Here is a 17,794-nt window from a genome sequence, read left to right on the forward strand (position 1 = left end):
TCTGATTCTGTGCTACCTTATTTGCAGCGTGGGAAACACAGGGATAATTTGGGATCATTGTATCAGTTTATCTTCTCTCTCTCTCCATCCCATCTCTACATCGTTTTTCCCACTGTTAAAACGTCTCCCCTCCTCTCAGTTTATACTTTTGTTCAATGATGCAAGCAATCATCACAGCTATTATTTCAGAAAACAAACTAGTCTCACACATGGACAAAATCCTTAAGCTACAGAGCAGGGGAGGAAACCAAGACTCCAAATCCTCACTAATTGTGATCTGCTGGCTTTCGCTAATTTATAGGATTAACTCACTCCTCCAATAATCCACAGATTTCTTCCTCACATCACAGCTGAGTCATGGGGTTTTCATACTCATAGGATAAGCCTACTTAGTTCTTTTCAGTCCATGGGATACCCTTTACCTCTTTCTTCCCTTGGTCACCCCAGTATCATGAAGGGGAAAAGTAATGATTTTAAGGTCATTAAGCCATGCATAAAAATGCTGTAAGAGATCAGATCACACCAGAGTAATGTAAAAAAAAGAAACCCCTCTTACAGTCCACATAGACTTCAGTTTCCCCTCTTGAAGATATTAGAGAATTAGTATACAACTGGGCTGTTAGTTGAGGGGGTGGACAGGAGGAATGAAATACGAATAGCCAGCTCCTGTAATATACAAATTGAATGATCAAACAATCACAGCAAAATGTCAGCTGATGATATACGCTGACTTTAGTAGGGTCATATCTAATTTTTGTGATGTGGTTTAAAAAGGCTTTTAGTCAGAGGAAAGCTACTTCAGAGATAACAACTAATGCATGGGGGATGAGGGCAACAGAGACAATTAAGCAGGGATATAATTTCAGTGCCAATGAATTTGTTTGACAATCTGTTGCTTGGCCCAGTCAAATAAACTTTGGAAATAAAATTCCTGCAGTTTCACTAGAGTTACTTTGTTGTTACAGTCCAGGTTACAGAATGAAAAAAAAAAAGCACAAACCATCAGTGCAAAAGTCTGCACACAATTGTTCAGCACCATCATTCATGAGCTCGCAGTAATAGAAAAAAAGTTTTCTACTATGTTCAGGGACCCATTGCATTCAAATGTGGATCTCATACATTCAGTGACTGAACTGCTATTGAAACATAAGCCATCCAAAAAACTTTGGACCAAAACCTAACTGCACAAAGGCAAAATGCCACCTGTGTTAGGTATCTAATACTGAATTGTGTGTGGTTGCATAAGGACATGGTACTAGAAGAGACAGTATACAAACTCCTTTTTCTTTTGTTGCTAAGATGCTTTGGCAAAATAGGCCTGGCTCTAGGAAGCATGGAATAATTATAGAAGACACCTGTTAGTCTACAGATGGAGCAAGTAACTTGATTTCTGTACCTTGCATCATATGCTTTAGAAACTACCTAAATTACCCTGGCACTGCTGTAGCAATCATTAACATTTTAGCTTTATCCTGCTGAACACTGTAAGAAGCGGCAGAAGCAGCAGCAAGTGGAAGAGAAATAAATTAGACAGCAGAGACTTGGAAAAAAAGCTTGGAATCAAAATCCTGGATGGAAATACCCCACACACAGTCGTTGGCTCTGTATCTGAACTCTCCATCTTGTGCCCAACTCTAATGATTACCAGTTTCTTTTTAAAAGCCTACGCCTGAAAGAACTGATGTGTTATGAGACAGCTGTGACCTAAGTAAACTCCAAACAAATCATTCATCACTGCAAAACTCCAGAACAAGCTGGTACTTTCTCAGAGAACAGTGTTCTTCTAAACACACATTATACATAAAGAGGAAACAGAAAGCACATACTGTAGGCTTTCATCAATTGTACACAAACAAAGCCTTTGATAACTCTCTGAATAAGCTTGAGATCATTATGCCTGGGGCCAAGGGGCTCTCAGTACTTTAAGATCTCATTTTCCAAACTTTTGGTCAAAAGGGTCTTTTTAAGTGCAAGGGAGAAAGGAACACTTTTTCCTTTAATATCGTTACATTCACAATACCCCTACTCAAATCCTTACATGCACTACCATTTTCCTTACCAAATTCAAACTTTACAACCCCAAGGTATGAAGCAGGAGGTGCTCACCCTACCCACATCAACAGCCACCTTTTCTGTTACCCATCCTTCCCTTTCATGGCCCACACTGATCCTGGAACAGCTGCCCTTTTCCAGTTCTCTGGTTCTTTTTTACCTTCCAGTCACTCAGATCTACCAAACACACTATGAGGTTTTTTTTGTTGTGATGCTTTTTTAAATGTTCTACTGAAAGACATGGAAAGATCCTTACGCAGATCCAGGACAGTAACTAGATGGCTGAGGAAATGGCCACAGTTTTATGTTCTGCAGCTCACACCTCAATGCAGTTAATGCCATGCTTTTGCTTTAGAAGCACACCAACAAGCGAGAACCATGCAGTTAATTTAAGTTAAAAGGGAATGCCCATTCTAAAGAGGAACAACTACTTCTGGAGTAAAAGCACTCCATTATTTAGAAGTGTTTTAGTGTAACTAGCTTGATCTAGACACTATTTCCAACTCCTTTCCCTTTGAAAGCAAACCCTAAATCAATCTGAACTACTAAGGATGGAAATCTATCTCATCCTTTAATGTGGTGGTTTTGTTTCAGCTACTTTACCAGCTTCAGATAATAAACTAATAAAAATGTTATGCATCAAATTTAGTACCACATTCTCTATAAAAATTACAAGAAGCAATCATTTCATCAAGGTGTTTGGACTTTTGGCTCCCACATGAGTACCCCAGGCCCGAAGGTCTCTGTAGAAGTGTTACGTAATAACCAGTAAGCAACAGAAATGTACTTAACACTGTGGTATCCTGTAATTCACACGAGCAGCTGCACAAATAATTACAGCCCTTCTCAGGTAAAACCTCAGCAATTTAAATGAGTTTTCTCTGAGCAGGGAAGGATTGAAATCCCTTTGAGTGATAGGGAGATCAACAGAAGCCTTTACAAGTGTTAAACACAGTCTGATCCCCAGGGCATACAAATGCTACCTGCTAATGACTGAAAGAGCACGATTTTCAGACTCTGGATCAAATTCTACCGAATCTTGGTTGGTATTTTCCTACATGTATTCAACAGAAAGGGGTCACTTTTACCCTCACCAGGTAACCATTTCAGCATTCCAGTGTTCATAGGAGGGCTTAAACGGCCATGCTTTTTGTTTGAGATAATCAATTCCCCTTGCCTCTGATTCCCTGTTTTGTAAGAGGACCACTTACCAGCAAAATGTGATTCAGCCCCTTACAGAAAACAGCGTCAGCTGTTCATTTGTGAGCCAGGCCTAGGGGTCATCAGAGGTTTTTGGAACCAGACCTTTGTTTCTGTCTAATCAAGGGGTGGCTAAACATGGTATCACATAAATCGGGGCTGGTAGGGACTGATGGGGTCATCTATGCCATCTCCTAATCTCCAGGTGGGACCAGTTTTGCCTAAACAATTCTTAGCAGCTATTTCTGACTTATTCTTAGAAGATTCCATTGATGAGTTCCTCTAATGCCTCCATGAAATTATTAGAAAGTTTCTTTTACTTCTGACATGCATCTCCAGTTAAAGACAGTATTACTACTTCTATTTTTCAGACTTTAAACATATAATACATTACTAAATCTGGTAGTGTATAAATTGACGTTTGTTTTACTTACTCCTGATAGCAGTTACTCTTCCTGCAAAAGTAGGTGAATAGAGGCATGTCATTTAAGACTTGCCCTACACTACTGCAGCAGCTAAGCCCTACAATATCGCAACACGCACTGTGTTGTTTTATGTGGGGTTTTTTCTACCAGAACTGAAACAAAAGTTGTAATTCATTCCCCATAACAAGGTTCTAATTTCAGGCAGTGCGGAGGGGAAGATCCTAGGAAGGGAGTACCATCCTAGAACTTAAAATAGTAGGAATACTTTTTGGTGCCTAAAATTGCCATGAGTCAATTCTGAGCCACAGAATGTCACTTCCAAACTAATGTTTCCTCTTTTTGGTGATACTTCAAGGAAGAAAACATGGTCAGTTTTCAAGGTACTCAACCATTTCTGTCAAGTTATCTAGACTGTCTAACAAAAGCTAATTTACAACAGGAGGTGTCTACAACAGGCGCCATTAAGTCTAGAGCCATGAGACTGACTTCTCCCTGGACATCAATTTAACAAGATTATGATGTAGAAGGGTACTGTACCTCTCTGAAGTGCAAGGCTTTTTATCCCAAGAAATTATTTTCTATTCCTCTTAGCTAATGCACAGTGAGGTTTTGCTAATCACTGTTCTTAAGGGAAGGAAAGAAAATTTCATTAATATATAGACATTCGCAACTAAGTAGCTAGTGCCTCTTTTTTTAATTCACGTTCAAATCAAGAAGGATTCTAATTAAGATGAGGTAACAGATTCATCTTCCTAGTGCTCTTCCCCAGCAGAGTTTTGTAACTGTAATTGCATAATAAAAAGTTATATTTATATGGGAGAGAGATCTAAAACGTTCTGAAAATGTGTAGCAAATAAGATTGGAGATTGGTTTCTGTACACAAAAGCAGAAAGAGCAAAGCTTGCATCTTCCTACTACTTCAAGTTACAAATAAATTCCTTTTCAAAGTTTTTCTTCTTACTTGACTAATTCCCAGTGTGATACAGATACTACACAACCAAATGCTAAAATCTTTTCAACGTGTTTAAAGAAAAAAAAGCTATCGTTGTTATTCCTCGACTCAACAATTAGATGTGACACTTGAGTAAAGTGAGAATTTTAACATTTGAAGGCATAATCTTAAAGAGAATATAAAACTTACTATCAACACAGTCCATCATAGACCAACATTACTAGGTTTGTTTGCTTTTTTTTCAGTTTGCCTGGGTTTTTTGGGGAGCTTGCTTTGTTTTTTGGGGGGGTTTAGGTTGTTTGGTTGGGGTTTTTTGGGGAGGGGTGGGGAGCAGTCTTCTATTTCAAGGTTATTGAAAGGAGAGGGAAATGGTAGGCAACAGTCCTTAATCTAACCGGAGCCAAACTACAGGGTGAGTCTGGAAAGCTTTGAATATTAGATTCTCCTTAGTGAATCTCTTCAAGACAAAATGAACCATCTAAGAACCATGGACATTATTCAAAAGTAAACAAGGAACACATTTTCATAGAAGATTAACCTAAAAGATTGTGACTGCAGTAAAATTGAACTGATTTGCCTAATACAAATAATAATCACTCAGTTTTTTTAACGCACGTTCTTTGTTCAGGTTTTTTTTCTTAGATCAAACTCAGATCAGATTTTTTTTTTTTTTAGATCAAATTATGATCACATACTGACCTGCCCAAATGTGATTCAGGTTCACTAGAGCATAAATCCAGAAAACTATAAAGTCACATATTTACCAGATAAAATAACTGTAGTTCACTTCTGGTTTTACCAAGTCTTTTTCGGTGCTTGACGATATCTTAATGCTTATGACTAACATCACTTTTTTCTGGCTGTAATATCAGTTACTCATACTGGTAAATGTTAAATATTAATTTAGGGATCTATCTTGCAATCTGTTCATAACTTAGTAGAAAGACCAATTTCCAAAGATCTTTATGTATGTAAGGAAGCCAACGGAGGTGACTGGAAGAATTCAGAAAGAATAGGCTTGTGTTGCAATCTGCAAGTGCTTGGGCGCTCTAAAAATCCCACCACCTGCAGCTAAATGCATAGGAAAGCCTAACACCTGTCATAAAAGCACCTCCTGTGCCAGCTGGTGTGGATGGGGTCTACAGGTACTTATGGGTGTGGTGCACCAGAAAACAGCAGGCCAAAAAGGAGAAAAAGAACATGTGAGAAGTACACAAAAATGTCCCCAGAAATGCTAAGCTCTGGAGACTGGTGGACCTGTTGATTCCATGAGGACTGAAAAATCAAAACACCAAGAAATCACCTGAATCTGCAGAAGGCCACCAGTACACACTAGCATCAATAAGAACGTGTGTAACTTAGAACACAAAAGTAGTTCCTGATATAGGTAGTCAAAGACTATAGGATCATATGTACACATGATGAACCAGAAGACAGAAGGTCTGGGTCATGAAGGCCTGAATATCATCCCAGAAGTCACTGGTGCACTAATGTGGTTGGGTCCCAGCTGTTGCTCCAACCAAACACTATGACCAAGAGTGAGTGAGAACTGTGTGAAGGAACAATTGCATATAGTGTATGAATAGTTATCTGCTATTAAAAACAACAGCTTGGTTCTATTATTAATAACAGCTGAATTAATAAAGTGTGCTCTAATTAATACTGGTTGTGATCTGTGTCTCCCCCAACTCAATCCCCTATCAGGGAAACAGGAATGTTATAGCACTCCTTGTTCTGGTGCTCCCTATATGAGCTCTACTCACTCTTCTACCCAACAGGCACAAGCAGTGTTACCACGCCCGCGCAAGCTTTGATGGGAAGAAAACTAACATAATTTGTTATTTTAAAGTACTTACTTGGTAGGGATATAGAGTGACGCCATTCGTTCTTGACAAAGACCAGGTGCCGTCAAGGTACTGATGAGCCTGGATTGCCACAGAGTTGAGAACATTACCATTGCTGGGGCTGGTGGCCATCTGAAAGCTGACCTTGGCTTGGTGTCCAGGAGAGCCATTTTTCTTCTCCACCCCATTGACAATTCCTAGACTGTTGGGTTTGCCAATGTGTTTGTTGGCAACAAAGCCTGTATAATTAGATGTAGCATAAGGAGCAGGCATGTATGCCCAGTCCCTGGGCTGCAGGCTGCCCATGTGCCGGGGACTCACTAATGTGGGGATATTGGAGAGAGGTGGGGGGGAGCCTGGAGAGGCATCATAATGTTCTGAGTTGGCAGCTTGCTCCAAGGTCAGCACCATCTGAATGGCCTCTTGCTTCAACTGGTTCAGGTGTGTGGCACAAACGTCACATCTGTTGTCTTTCTCGTTCCATGCCTTACGAATGGTATTGGGAACTTGGAGCTTGTCATGAATCACCGAAGAGAAACCTGGATCCTGAAAAACAAACAGAGAAGGGAGAGGGGGCAACAGAAGAGAAATGTTTAACCATGGTCACCACAGTGAAACATTATGACTGCTGATTGTGCATTTCAAAAGCCAATTTATGAGATAAGCTCAGAATGCAAACAAAGGCCATTAGATACAGTCAACATATGCCAGCAGCAGAGCTGAACAAAAATGAGAAACTAGATTATGCTGGAAAGAAAAAATTCTTTAACTTTTACTGATAAGTGGCAAATATGATAATTCCACTGCAAGGTTCAATGCATGGCAGAGAGAATGAATTAACCGCTTCACACCGCTGCACCTAATTTCTGGCTTGAATGAAATCTACTCTTAGTTACACAGGTGAGATCAAGAGCAACTCCACTAAAACCAGTGGGCTTGTAGCAAGGTTCACAAACCCATCTACTCATCAATGCCAGTTTTTGGTACTCAGAAAATCTAGGAAATACTCTGCAACAAAAATGTTTCAAAGCCTGCTTGTAAAGAAAAAATGAAACAAACGAAAAAAAAAGTACCATCACTCTCCCAAAATCCTTTTCAGAATTCAAAACAGATGGATATTCGATAAAGTTTAAGAGCTTTTCAGCATTTCATTTACCAAAAATACACTTTTCAGACAGAAAAAAAAAAGAAACACCACACTTTTCTGTTAATCAAATGTTTTACCGTGATTTTGGTTATCTGCTGATAATGTAAAATAAAACAATAATTTTATTTAGAAATTGGAACATATATGGGGTCAATAATTTGTAAAAATTCATTTTCTTCTTGGAAAGCATAGTTCTGGTGCAAAACCACTGATCAGGTTTAAAACCTCATGTCCTTACCTCATGGGTAGATCTTTGAATGTCAGTGGTACTATTCACAGAGCAATACGCCACCCTGATCTGACTATAGTCATTCAATGCTGACCTAAATTGCAAAGTGTTTCATTAAGTTGTGAAGTCAAACTGCACTCTTAGCATGAGCTTATCACCAAACTTACCTAGTTCTTACAGTATCATACAGTTTGGAAATACACAGCAATGATATGTTTGTTATGCAGAACAAACAATCGCAGTTATGCAATGGAACGTTTTCTTGGAAATTTCACAACACATTTTTGTGGTTTTACAGACCAGGCAGAGCAGACTTCACCTTTCCCTCCCTCAAGTTTTGGAGAATTATTGGTAGATTTTCTTATGACTACTGAAAAAGATTTACAATCAGTAGTATCAGAATCTTTTTTTTTTTTCCTTTCCATCTTTGTGGCATTAGCAGCAAACTGAAATCAGACCAAATGAGTGCATAGGGGGGGGGAGCAGGGCAGCAGGGGGAGAGATCACACAAATAGACACCACCCTTATGAAGTAATTTGTTGAACCCCATGCCATCCAAGATGAACAAATTTCATGTCTTGATAGTTTGGCTGTGCTGGGAAAGAATGGGTAGGGGGTATAATATAGGAAGGGAGAGAATTCATTGGTAGAGGGTCATATTCATTATGATCCATCTTTATTATACACTCAAGTATTTTATTTTCACTGTTTAACTACCGTGAACAGCTCCTCAGCATGCAGTGATTAATTGATTCATAAATCATGGTGCCTCTTTATGCACAGCAGCAAAAGAGCAGTTCTAGCCCCAGAAGCCCAAGAGAGTCATATAAGCTGATGGGAAACAACAGGAGGCTGAGATCTGATCAAGCCTCAAGCTGGTCATTTCTATTCTATGCACAAAGGGGGTCACAGCATCAAAGTGTGTCAGGAAGGCAGGAACTGGATTCTGCACCAACCCTCCCCCCTTAACCTTTGGAAAAGGGACTGGTGGAAATCAGGGGGAAAAAACAGGATGCAAAAGATGTCAAATCTTATTTTCCATCCCAGACCATAACTAGGTCAAGAGATCACATCAGATATAGGCACCCCACCCATGATGCCAGGTACGCAGAGAAAGGACTCTCTATTTTTACTATAATGAGCTAGACAAAGCTACCCATATAGCTGAAGTGAGGTGTGAGCCTTCTTTCCAGGCTGCTCCACGTCAGTCCAGAAAAAATCCTTGCCAGCTCTTCCCTCAGCTAGCTAGTGCCACAGAGCTAGTTGTTGTTCTTTGAAAGTTAACTTCCCTTAGGCAACTGGGCTTGAACCCAGGTAATTATATACAACATTCAGATCCAGCAGCAGTTCAAGATGGAAATTCCTGGATACTATGATAAATATTCCAAGGAAATAAAGCCTTCTCTAAAGTAAGCAAATGTCAGCATGATATAAATATTCAAGTAGCACACCAGCTTTAAAGAGTGCTGGACAGCAGTGAATTCAGCTTCATCTCAGTGTTAAAACAAACATCAGATCGTTCTCTGATACAACAATAAACAGAGAGAGAGAGAGAGAGGGAGGGAGGGAGGGAGGGAAGAAGGAAGACTGTTCCCCCTCAGGAGCAGAAAGGAGGAGAACAGGCACAACCTGAACTGATTACTCCCAAGATTGGCCCTACTAATCTATCAGACTCTACTAGATGGATAGCTCAACACTGGGTCCAAGTCTGGAATATGAAACAGAAAAGCCTACAAATTTGGAGAAACTCAGGTTCCAGAAAAACTTTAGTCACATTTTGTTCTCAAAATAAATCTGATGGAGCTTAAAAGAGTTTACTTTCTTATTCTATACTGGGCAGCTCCACTGTAATTTCACATAAGAATCGGCTGACAGCCTTGCAACACATTTAGCAGGAAGGAGGCCAAAGCTGGACAGTCACTACACCCTTGCTTGAATAGCAGGGAAACGCAGCTACACGACACTTTCTGTTTCAGTATTTGATCTGCAAGCAATCATCTGCACACATTCCCTTAGGAATGCTTATTAGTTCAATAAACAGTATCTTGTCCTGTAGGCACATGACAGTATCTTGTCCCATATGAAACAGCAATGGGCAAGCCTCACGGGACAAGGGCTTTGAGCTAGCTGCACTAAGCAGGAGTTGGAAAGGTTATCCTCACTACTGGAACTTGTGAGGTCTAAGAAACTCCACACTTACTGGCATGAGAGCAGATCTGCTTGTGAAATCTGAGGTTGACACTGGAAATACCATTTATACTTTGGCACTCATTTCCAGTCGTGACAGAACAAAGTGCAGTGACACTGAAAACTGAAACAGAACTTTAAAAGTCACAGAATAGTTTGGTTTGAGTTCAGGGCAAGGGTTCATGATGGTTTCTCTTATTGATGTAACGGTTCACCCATCTTTAGAATAAACAGCATTACTATAAACTCCTATTCCTATAATAAACAAATGAAGGCGTGTAAGAGGTCTGAAAGCTTCAGGAGATCAGTTACAACACACAGACCATAGGATAAATGCACAAGGCAAGCAGTGAACTAAACAGAGTGCACCCTGAACTTTGTTGCAAGGAGCCTTTTGACATTACCTTTGAGTTTTCAAGCTCAAGTAAACACCAATTCCAGCTATGTTTAGTTGTTCATCTTCTCCACTGTAACCAGCTAGAAATTAATCCCTCATCTTTGGTCCTGAACTAAAAACCCACAAGGGAAAGACAGAAGAGAGAAGGAAGTTTTGCTTTTTAGAGTCCCATCGTAGGCAGGTACGCTGAGGAATTCTTGGCTTTACCCAGTGAAAATATATCCAGCGAACAGGCACTAGTTAAGAAACCTGAAGTACACAGACAGCTATACCAGGGTAAATGCAGTCCTAACCTCATGGAAGAGGAAGAACAGCACTACTGTATGATCATGTAAGGTAAAAGCAGAAGCATCCTCCTCTCTTTCACCTCCCTTTGTAGATCTGTACCTTGCTATAAAGTTTTCATGACATTTTAACTCCATCACTAAGAAAGCAGACTACAAAGAGAATGATCCTTTCCTTTCTGCTACCCAGCTTGGTGCCCATCTTCCTCAATAGACAAAGCAAACAACCCCTTTCAGCATAAGCACAGCCTGTTTCACACACGCATTTACACAAAGCTCACAAGAAGACATGATGAGAGCAGGCAGAGGTCAACTGGTAGATAGAGAGGTGGGCAAGAAACAGGATGAGCAATTTGCACTCTTACATGTTACAGGAAACTAGCTGATCAGAGATTCATATGCAAATCCCTCATACACATATTACTTTTCTGTAAACATATAGCAGACAAACACTAATACGGGACATACTCTCAAAGATTTTGTGCACAACTATTTGGTTTGGCCAACTATAGCCTACGCAAGTTAGACATTGTAACCCTATGTCATTACTCTACCTCAGAGAAAACTCAACTATACAATGCAAGACCTTCTTATCAAATTGTGTTCTTCACCACCAATATTATTCATCATTCTTCAGGAAAAAAAACAAAGCAGTCAATATTAACTAAATCACAGAGGCCAGCTTCCACATGAAGATGCTCACGGAAGACTCATGGAGTTCTTTTGTTTCTGAAAAGGTCCAGGCATCAATAACCGCTGATATGTAATCCATCACACAAGGTGAGGGGAGAAGTAGGGGAAAGCAATGATCAAAGTTCTGGCCAGGAAGAAGTGTGTTTTCCAGACTCTCACTCTCCACAGGCAGGGAGTAAAAGAACTAATTAAGCAACATTAGTAGGAGGGAAGCCTTAACACTGACAAAAACCACATGTTTTTCCAAGAGTGTGCAAACATCTTGCTCTAAACACAATCCTGTTAGTCCATGGTTAGTCTCTATTTAGGGGAGAGGGGAAAGTCTCCTCTATTCTCCTTTCTCTCTTGAGGGTGTACTTTCCAGCCCAATAAAGAGACTATACTTATAAATTTACCTTCCAGAGGCACTTGGGTTATTTTCCAAGTGACTGTGCACCCTAACTTAAACATATCCTATCGTCATTTCGGCTACATTTTAGAGAGTTGCTGTTTTCAGCATTCCAGAGCCCCAACAGTTGAAAAGCAACTCCTCACTGTTACAATGGCACCACTTCTGTTAAAGCAAAAGTATGTTCAAATAAACTGAGTCAATGGGAGTTTTTCCTCAAATAAGCACGACAGAGATACACACTATGACTATAAATTAGTAGCACTGTACCATCAAATTGAGCAGGGAACCCTTGGATAAAAATCAGTTAGTTTTGCTAAGTAAAGACTGAATCATTCAAATTATCTAAAATCGCAGGATCTCTGCTAGTACAAGCAATGTTTTGGTAAGTAAAAGCCAAAGCTGCACATGAGCAAGACCAAGTGGGCAGCGAGGTGGCCTCCATTTTTTTTATTGCTTTGTACATGGCAACTGATGCCTTCTCAGGGCAAGGCCACACTGCCTTACCTTCTCTATCACAGACAACTTCCTCACGTCCAACATGTCTTCTCTACATAAGCCATCCATTACCACTCGCAGCTGAGCAAATGAAATCATCTCATCTTCTTTGCTAGAAAAGGAGAACATATTTCCCTCTTGTCCTTCTGAAACTCTCTCCTTTCCCCAGCAGGAACATCCACCCATAAGCACTGTTACTACATGTTGGGGAGAGGAGAGAGGAGGCAATCCTGAACTGGAGAGTTGTAAGTAGGGAACTTGGGCAAAAGGAGAGACAGAGGTCATGAGGGAGGCACAGTGGAATAAGAAAGAGGCTTTTTACATTAACCTGTTTCCAGCAAGCCCTTGTAAGGAGACTGTCTTACCAACTGCGGTAAAAACTTCTGCAGTGTTATATCCCACCTCTTTAACTATTTAACTCTATAAGTATTACCATTTTTGTCCCTTAAACTTGAAGGACTGATTTCTGCTGCTGACTTGAGCCTTCACTTTCAAAAAGGCCATGAGTATGCTCCCTGTCCTACAGTCAGTGTCTCCAGAACACATCTAGGGGACCAACCAGTGGGACCAGTTGTTTTCGGGGTGGGGGGGAATATAATCTTAATCCTGTCTGGTGTAGCCCTCACAACATTAATATTTTCAAGGTGTTTTTCTTGAGCTGGCACATACTACTGACAGTCGGATTTTTATACTTTAATTTTAAAATCCTTTTGATTTAGGTTCTCTGTTTTCTTATCTGAAAGAGACTGAAAATTTGAGCAAGGCTCACCTCACAAACTTGCAGCAGCAGGAAGCAGAAGAGAGGACACCCTGGAAAAACAGGAGGATTAATAATTGGGAGGAGGGACAGAAGAAGGGGAAAAACAAAGTGTTTTCTAATTGCTCCATGGATTGGCTTATAGCTCTGATGATGGATCAGCACTGATGGACTTGCAGCTGTACACATCTGGGACACAGGTGTTTGTATTAGCATTTGACAACTAGACAGCAGCCAGAATTTTAATTGGGAAGAAGAGATGAAATAGCAGCAGGAAAATCTAAATACAAATTTCAGTGGTGCAAATCCAAGCCTTGCCCATTGAGCTCTGCTAGTTGTCTAGAGCTCTGCAACCCAGACTGACTCTGCGGCCACAGCATGCATAGGGTATCCTGGAGGGAAGCTGCTTCTACAGCTATGTGGTAGACAAACTCAGCTGTTGCCAAAGAGGCAGAATTTGTCAGCACCCTTTTTATAGCACAAAGAATAGAAACAAATACAAAATTGCAGAAGCCTTGTCACTTATGCTGGAAAAAGCAGCAGCTCTGTTCTCTCTTCCTTGCTTTGTATTTTCCTGCCTGAATGTTGAAGGATTGCATTTGCTGTCTTATCCACCAGAGCACACTATGGTCTTGTGTTCAACTGATTATTCACCTTGACCCCCTAGTACTTTTCTGCATCATTGCTATAAGCAGTCTCGTGTCATGCATGCAACCCAGATGTATCACAGATGCGTTTTGGCTCAGGCTTCCAGTAACCCCACAGAACTCAGTTACTATTGCTGCCTCTTCACTCAACTAGAGGCTGGCTACAAATTCGACCTAACTGTTGTTAGAATGAAATGCTTTCAAGAGCTTACAAACAGGTAGCTTTATCAACCAAATGTTTAACCTCACTCCTCACCAATGTGGCAAATGTGATGATACCTTTTTTTCATAAAAATCCTTCTGATTGCCATTCACAAAGAAACTGTTCTTTATTGTTGATATCCTGTTACTCACCCTTTCAAACCCATCTGGGATAAGCATGAAGCATGACTGACCTATGATTACATGGGCCTGCTCTGTTAAAATACTGAAATAACATTAGTTTTTCTTTGATCCTTTCAAACTTCCCCATTATTCCAAGCTTTGATAAACATCAAATCAACAGATCACTTGAACCTCTTTGAGTAAGCACACTACAGTAGCAATTACTGTTCTGACACACCTCCACATTTTCAAAGTTTAGCTTGATTTTCCTGCGAGGAGAGCATTACAGTTCTTTGATGAATGGCAGCACTGAGTTATATTGACACTGTAACCACTGATTTCTCAAACAGCTGTCATACCTGAAGACTGGTAACTAAACACCACAAGCGTTAAGGTCAGGACAGTATTTGTGACACCTATATACTTACTGTTCTCCTGATTTATAAAAGGGTTTGTAGCAAGCTGAAACCTCTTGTAACTGCTTTTTAAACATGAGAATCATATCCCCTCTATTTTAGGCAAACAGTCATTAGAAAAATTATTGTGTTTTTATTTCGTAACTTAGCATTCTCAAAAGAGGTATTCAGTATGTAACATTTTTTTTATCAAATCTGTTCAGTTTCAGCACATCTACAATTGACATGCATCAGATAATCAAAATTTTTCTGTCCCATTCAGCTTACTTTTGTATCCTGGGTTTTTTAAATAATTTCTGTGAGCTCACACTTTTCTCTCCACTCTAAGTAACATTAGTATCTTTAAACTGCATGCAAGATCACTCTTTTAGTGTAAAGAAAAAAAAAAAAAAAATCAATAGATTGATACAGGTTACTGGTAGCTTTTATAATGGGTTTTGCCTTTGCATGTCTGAAGTTCCTTTTGTTTTTTGGGTTTGGGAGGTTTTTTATTCACTCAGCTTTCAGAAACATTTTACCAGTTTCTCCACTTCACGCTGAGGTTCCAGCCTGGTTCAGCAGAGCTGCCTTTCATTCATCTCGGATATGCTCTCCGCAAGCAACACTCAGTAAGGGTCTCTTCTCCAGTTTCTTTTGTGCCACTGTCAGATTTCCACCTTTCTCAACTTGACTACAGAGGAGTTGGGAAGGTCAAAGATATGGATTGCCTAGAGTTAGAGCACTACAAGCCTTAGTACAGCACTATCTATGGTCAGTTAAAACCTGAAGAGTTTTACTGCAGTTTAACAAAGCCATTTGAAATTTACACTTTAAGTTGACTTTCTTTCATGTCCTTGAATATGAAAATACCAGAAAACCCAAATAATCTTAATCTTAATAAAACTGCAAGTAAAAGTAAAATTCTGCCCACTTCATTCAAATCAGATGTAGTATATATTTGTGCCATCTAGGAAACAGAGAATGAGTTTTGTTCCTAACCACTGGGAAGTATATCACAAAGACAACAGTGAGTTCACAGTAATAACGAAGTCTCTCCCATGTACATTCAAAATCAGAGGCACACGAAAAATAAAAATGTATTTGCCTCTTCTCTATGTTTCTATTTTGCATTAGATAGATAACATAGTTAAAGACATATAATTTGGAGATAGGAGCGAGTCTCCTCTCTGCATTGACTCTCAAATCTTTGTACATGCAGAGCATTCCAAGCTGCATACAAACATGCTCTTATCACTAAGCGGCAGTCACATCTCACACTAGTATTGACTGAGGATTTCTACCAGATTTTTATCCTGACTGAACATGCACCTCAACATCTGCAGAGCTGGTACATGCCTTCTTTGGGAGTCATTTCCTTCATATGAATGCACCCAGGATCAAGAAAGTGGGCATCACGAAAGCTGGAGGGTTAGTGAAGACCATGGAGAACAGTCCCAGATCACTGCAATCCTTGAGGTTGCAGGGGCAGAAGATGAGATACCTACTTGAAGTTGATGGCGTGAACTGGGGGGGACGATTAAGGGGGAGAGAAGAAATCAAGGCAATGATCTATGGAAGGATTAATGTTTTTCCAACTAATTTCTGATACAAATAATCTGAAGGTTTACTGATGGGGTCAGCAAAGATATAGAATTGCTGTCCTAGAAGATCACAACATCTCTGTTAACATGTTGTATGCCACCCTGCTTTCCCAAAAGAATTTATGCTGTGTTTTGGGTGGATATGTAATAAGTAATTTAGCAAAATAATTTTGCTTCAGCTGAAATAGATGTGTGCTCGTTATGGCTTCAGCTAAGATGGGTGTATGCTTGCTATGCATGTGATAGATATGTGCTTGCTATGGCTTCAGCTAAAGATAGGTATGCACTTGCTATGCGGTTGGAAAAGGGATAGTGTTAGATAGGATATCAGACGAGAGCAACAGTTGAAAGTACCGAACCGTTGCAAAACAAAGGGTGGTGTAGTTAGCTAAGATAACCACAGAAGTGTAAAGAATGAAGGAGCCACAAGAAGGACATGGTGATAAAGACTTTGACCCTCCCTCCGACGACTATCAGGAAGACCCCTGAGGAAGCATATCACCTGCGCCGCTAGAAGGGAGGGGGAATGCTTGGGGATGGGTTGCATTCCAAGAACTCATTGATTATGTATTTGGGGGTGGGTCGCGTTCCGAAAACTCATTGATTATGCAAACTATGTTCCAAGCAACATGAATAAGTATCAGGAATACAAAATAAAAACAAGTGTTTGTAAAGGAAGAAGTGAGCCACAGGAGGAGAAATCCCCTGTGTAACTCCCAGCGCTGTAATAAATATTCTTTGCTCCACTGAATTTGCCCCGGACTAAAATTCAATACAGTGAGCGTGTTTCTCACAGATACAAGTTGCATAAGAGCATCCTTTAAGCAGCTCTGAGGTTTGACAGCACCTGTCTGAAACATCCTCCTTGACACATACCAGGCCTGCAGCCGGCTGCTGCTTTAAACATTAGCCACATACCAGGTGCTGACAGCCACTCACTCCACAGACAGCTGATGTCCCCTGCTCTCTAGCCATACAGCCTCTCACAGTCTCACTTTGATTTGCTAAATCTTTCCCCCTCAGTAACATTTGGCCTTTTATCATTTACCACCTCCTTCTCACCTCAAGCGATTCATCCACAAAAGGGCTGCCCTGCTTGTTCCTGCCTCAGGATTCTTCAAACTCCCTCACATTTGGGATCAAACTATATTTCAGTGACTTCGTCTCTTGGAAATCCCCTTTTTTCCCCTCAGAGAGGGAAAAGCACCACCACCCTGTTCCTTTCCTGCCAGCGATACAATGCCCATGCTCCCTCCCCTGGTTTGTGCAGCCTTTTGCAGCCCAGCCTCAGGCTCACCAGGCTTATCAGGTCCACAGCTCCCAAACCCAGCAGATACCCTTTGACCCTTCTCCTGCCCCTCATCCTGTGCACTAATCCCAGCTTCAGGTTAACTGATCCCATACTTATCACTTTGGATGTGCATGACATCATTCATTATTTTTATTACCTCTTGATTTTGTTTTTATTAATAATGTGAACTGAGAAAAGAAAAATCCCATTGCAATCCACTGAAATTTTATTCTAACAGTTTTAGATTATATCAGGGTGGATTACGTTTGCTTGTGAAAACTCCTCAGCTTTGATGTAACACCAGACATAGTTTTGTATTTATAGCTGTTTCTACTAACACAGTTATATTAAGAGCTTGTTAATGATCTTATTATCAAATTGTCTAATTAAGGTCTTGCTCAATTTCTTTTGTGCGCATGGAATCACTTGTAATTATTGCCCATGATCCCTGGAATCCCTAAAATGAGATGTAACATATTAAAG

General features: G+C 40.3%; 1 protein-coding gene across 1 annotated transcript in view; it reads right to left on the reverse strand.

Moving 5' to 3' along the window:
- The window catches only part of KIF26B (kinesin family member 26B), a gene marked incomplete at both ends in the record, with an annotated part of 308,377 nt that overhangs the window by 198,552 nt on the left and 92,031 nt on the right, over positions 1-17,794 (reverse strand). Inside the window, one exon of the mRNA XM_082480432.1 lies at positions 6,486-7,019. Within this exon, the coding sequence (XP_082336558.1) occupies positions 6,486-7,019 (534 nt within the window). The remainder of the gene's footprint in view (positions 1-6,485; positions 7,020-17,794) is intronic.

Source organism: Vanellus vanellus (genome assembly GCF_965231255.1).
Source record: "Vanellus vanellus genome assembly, chromosome: 3".
Lineage (NCBI taxonomy): Eukaryota > Metazoa > Chordata > Aves > Charadriiformes > Charadriidae > Vanellus > Vanellus vanellus.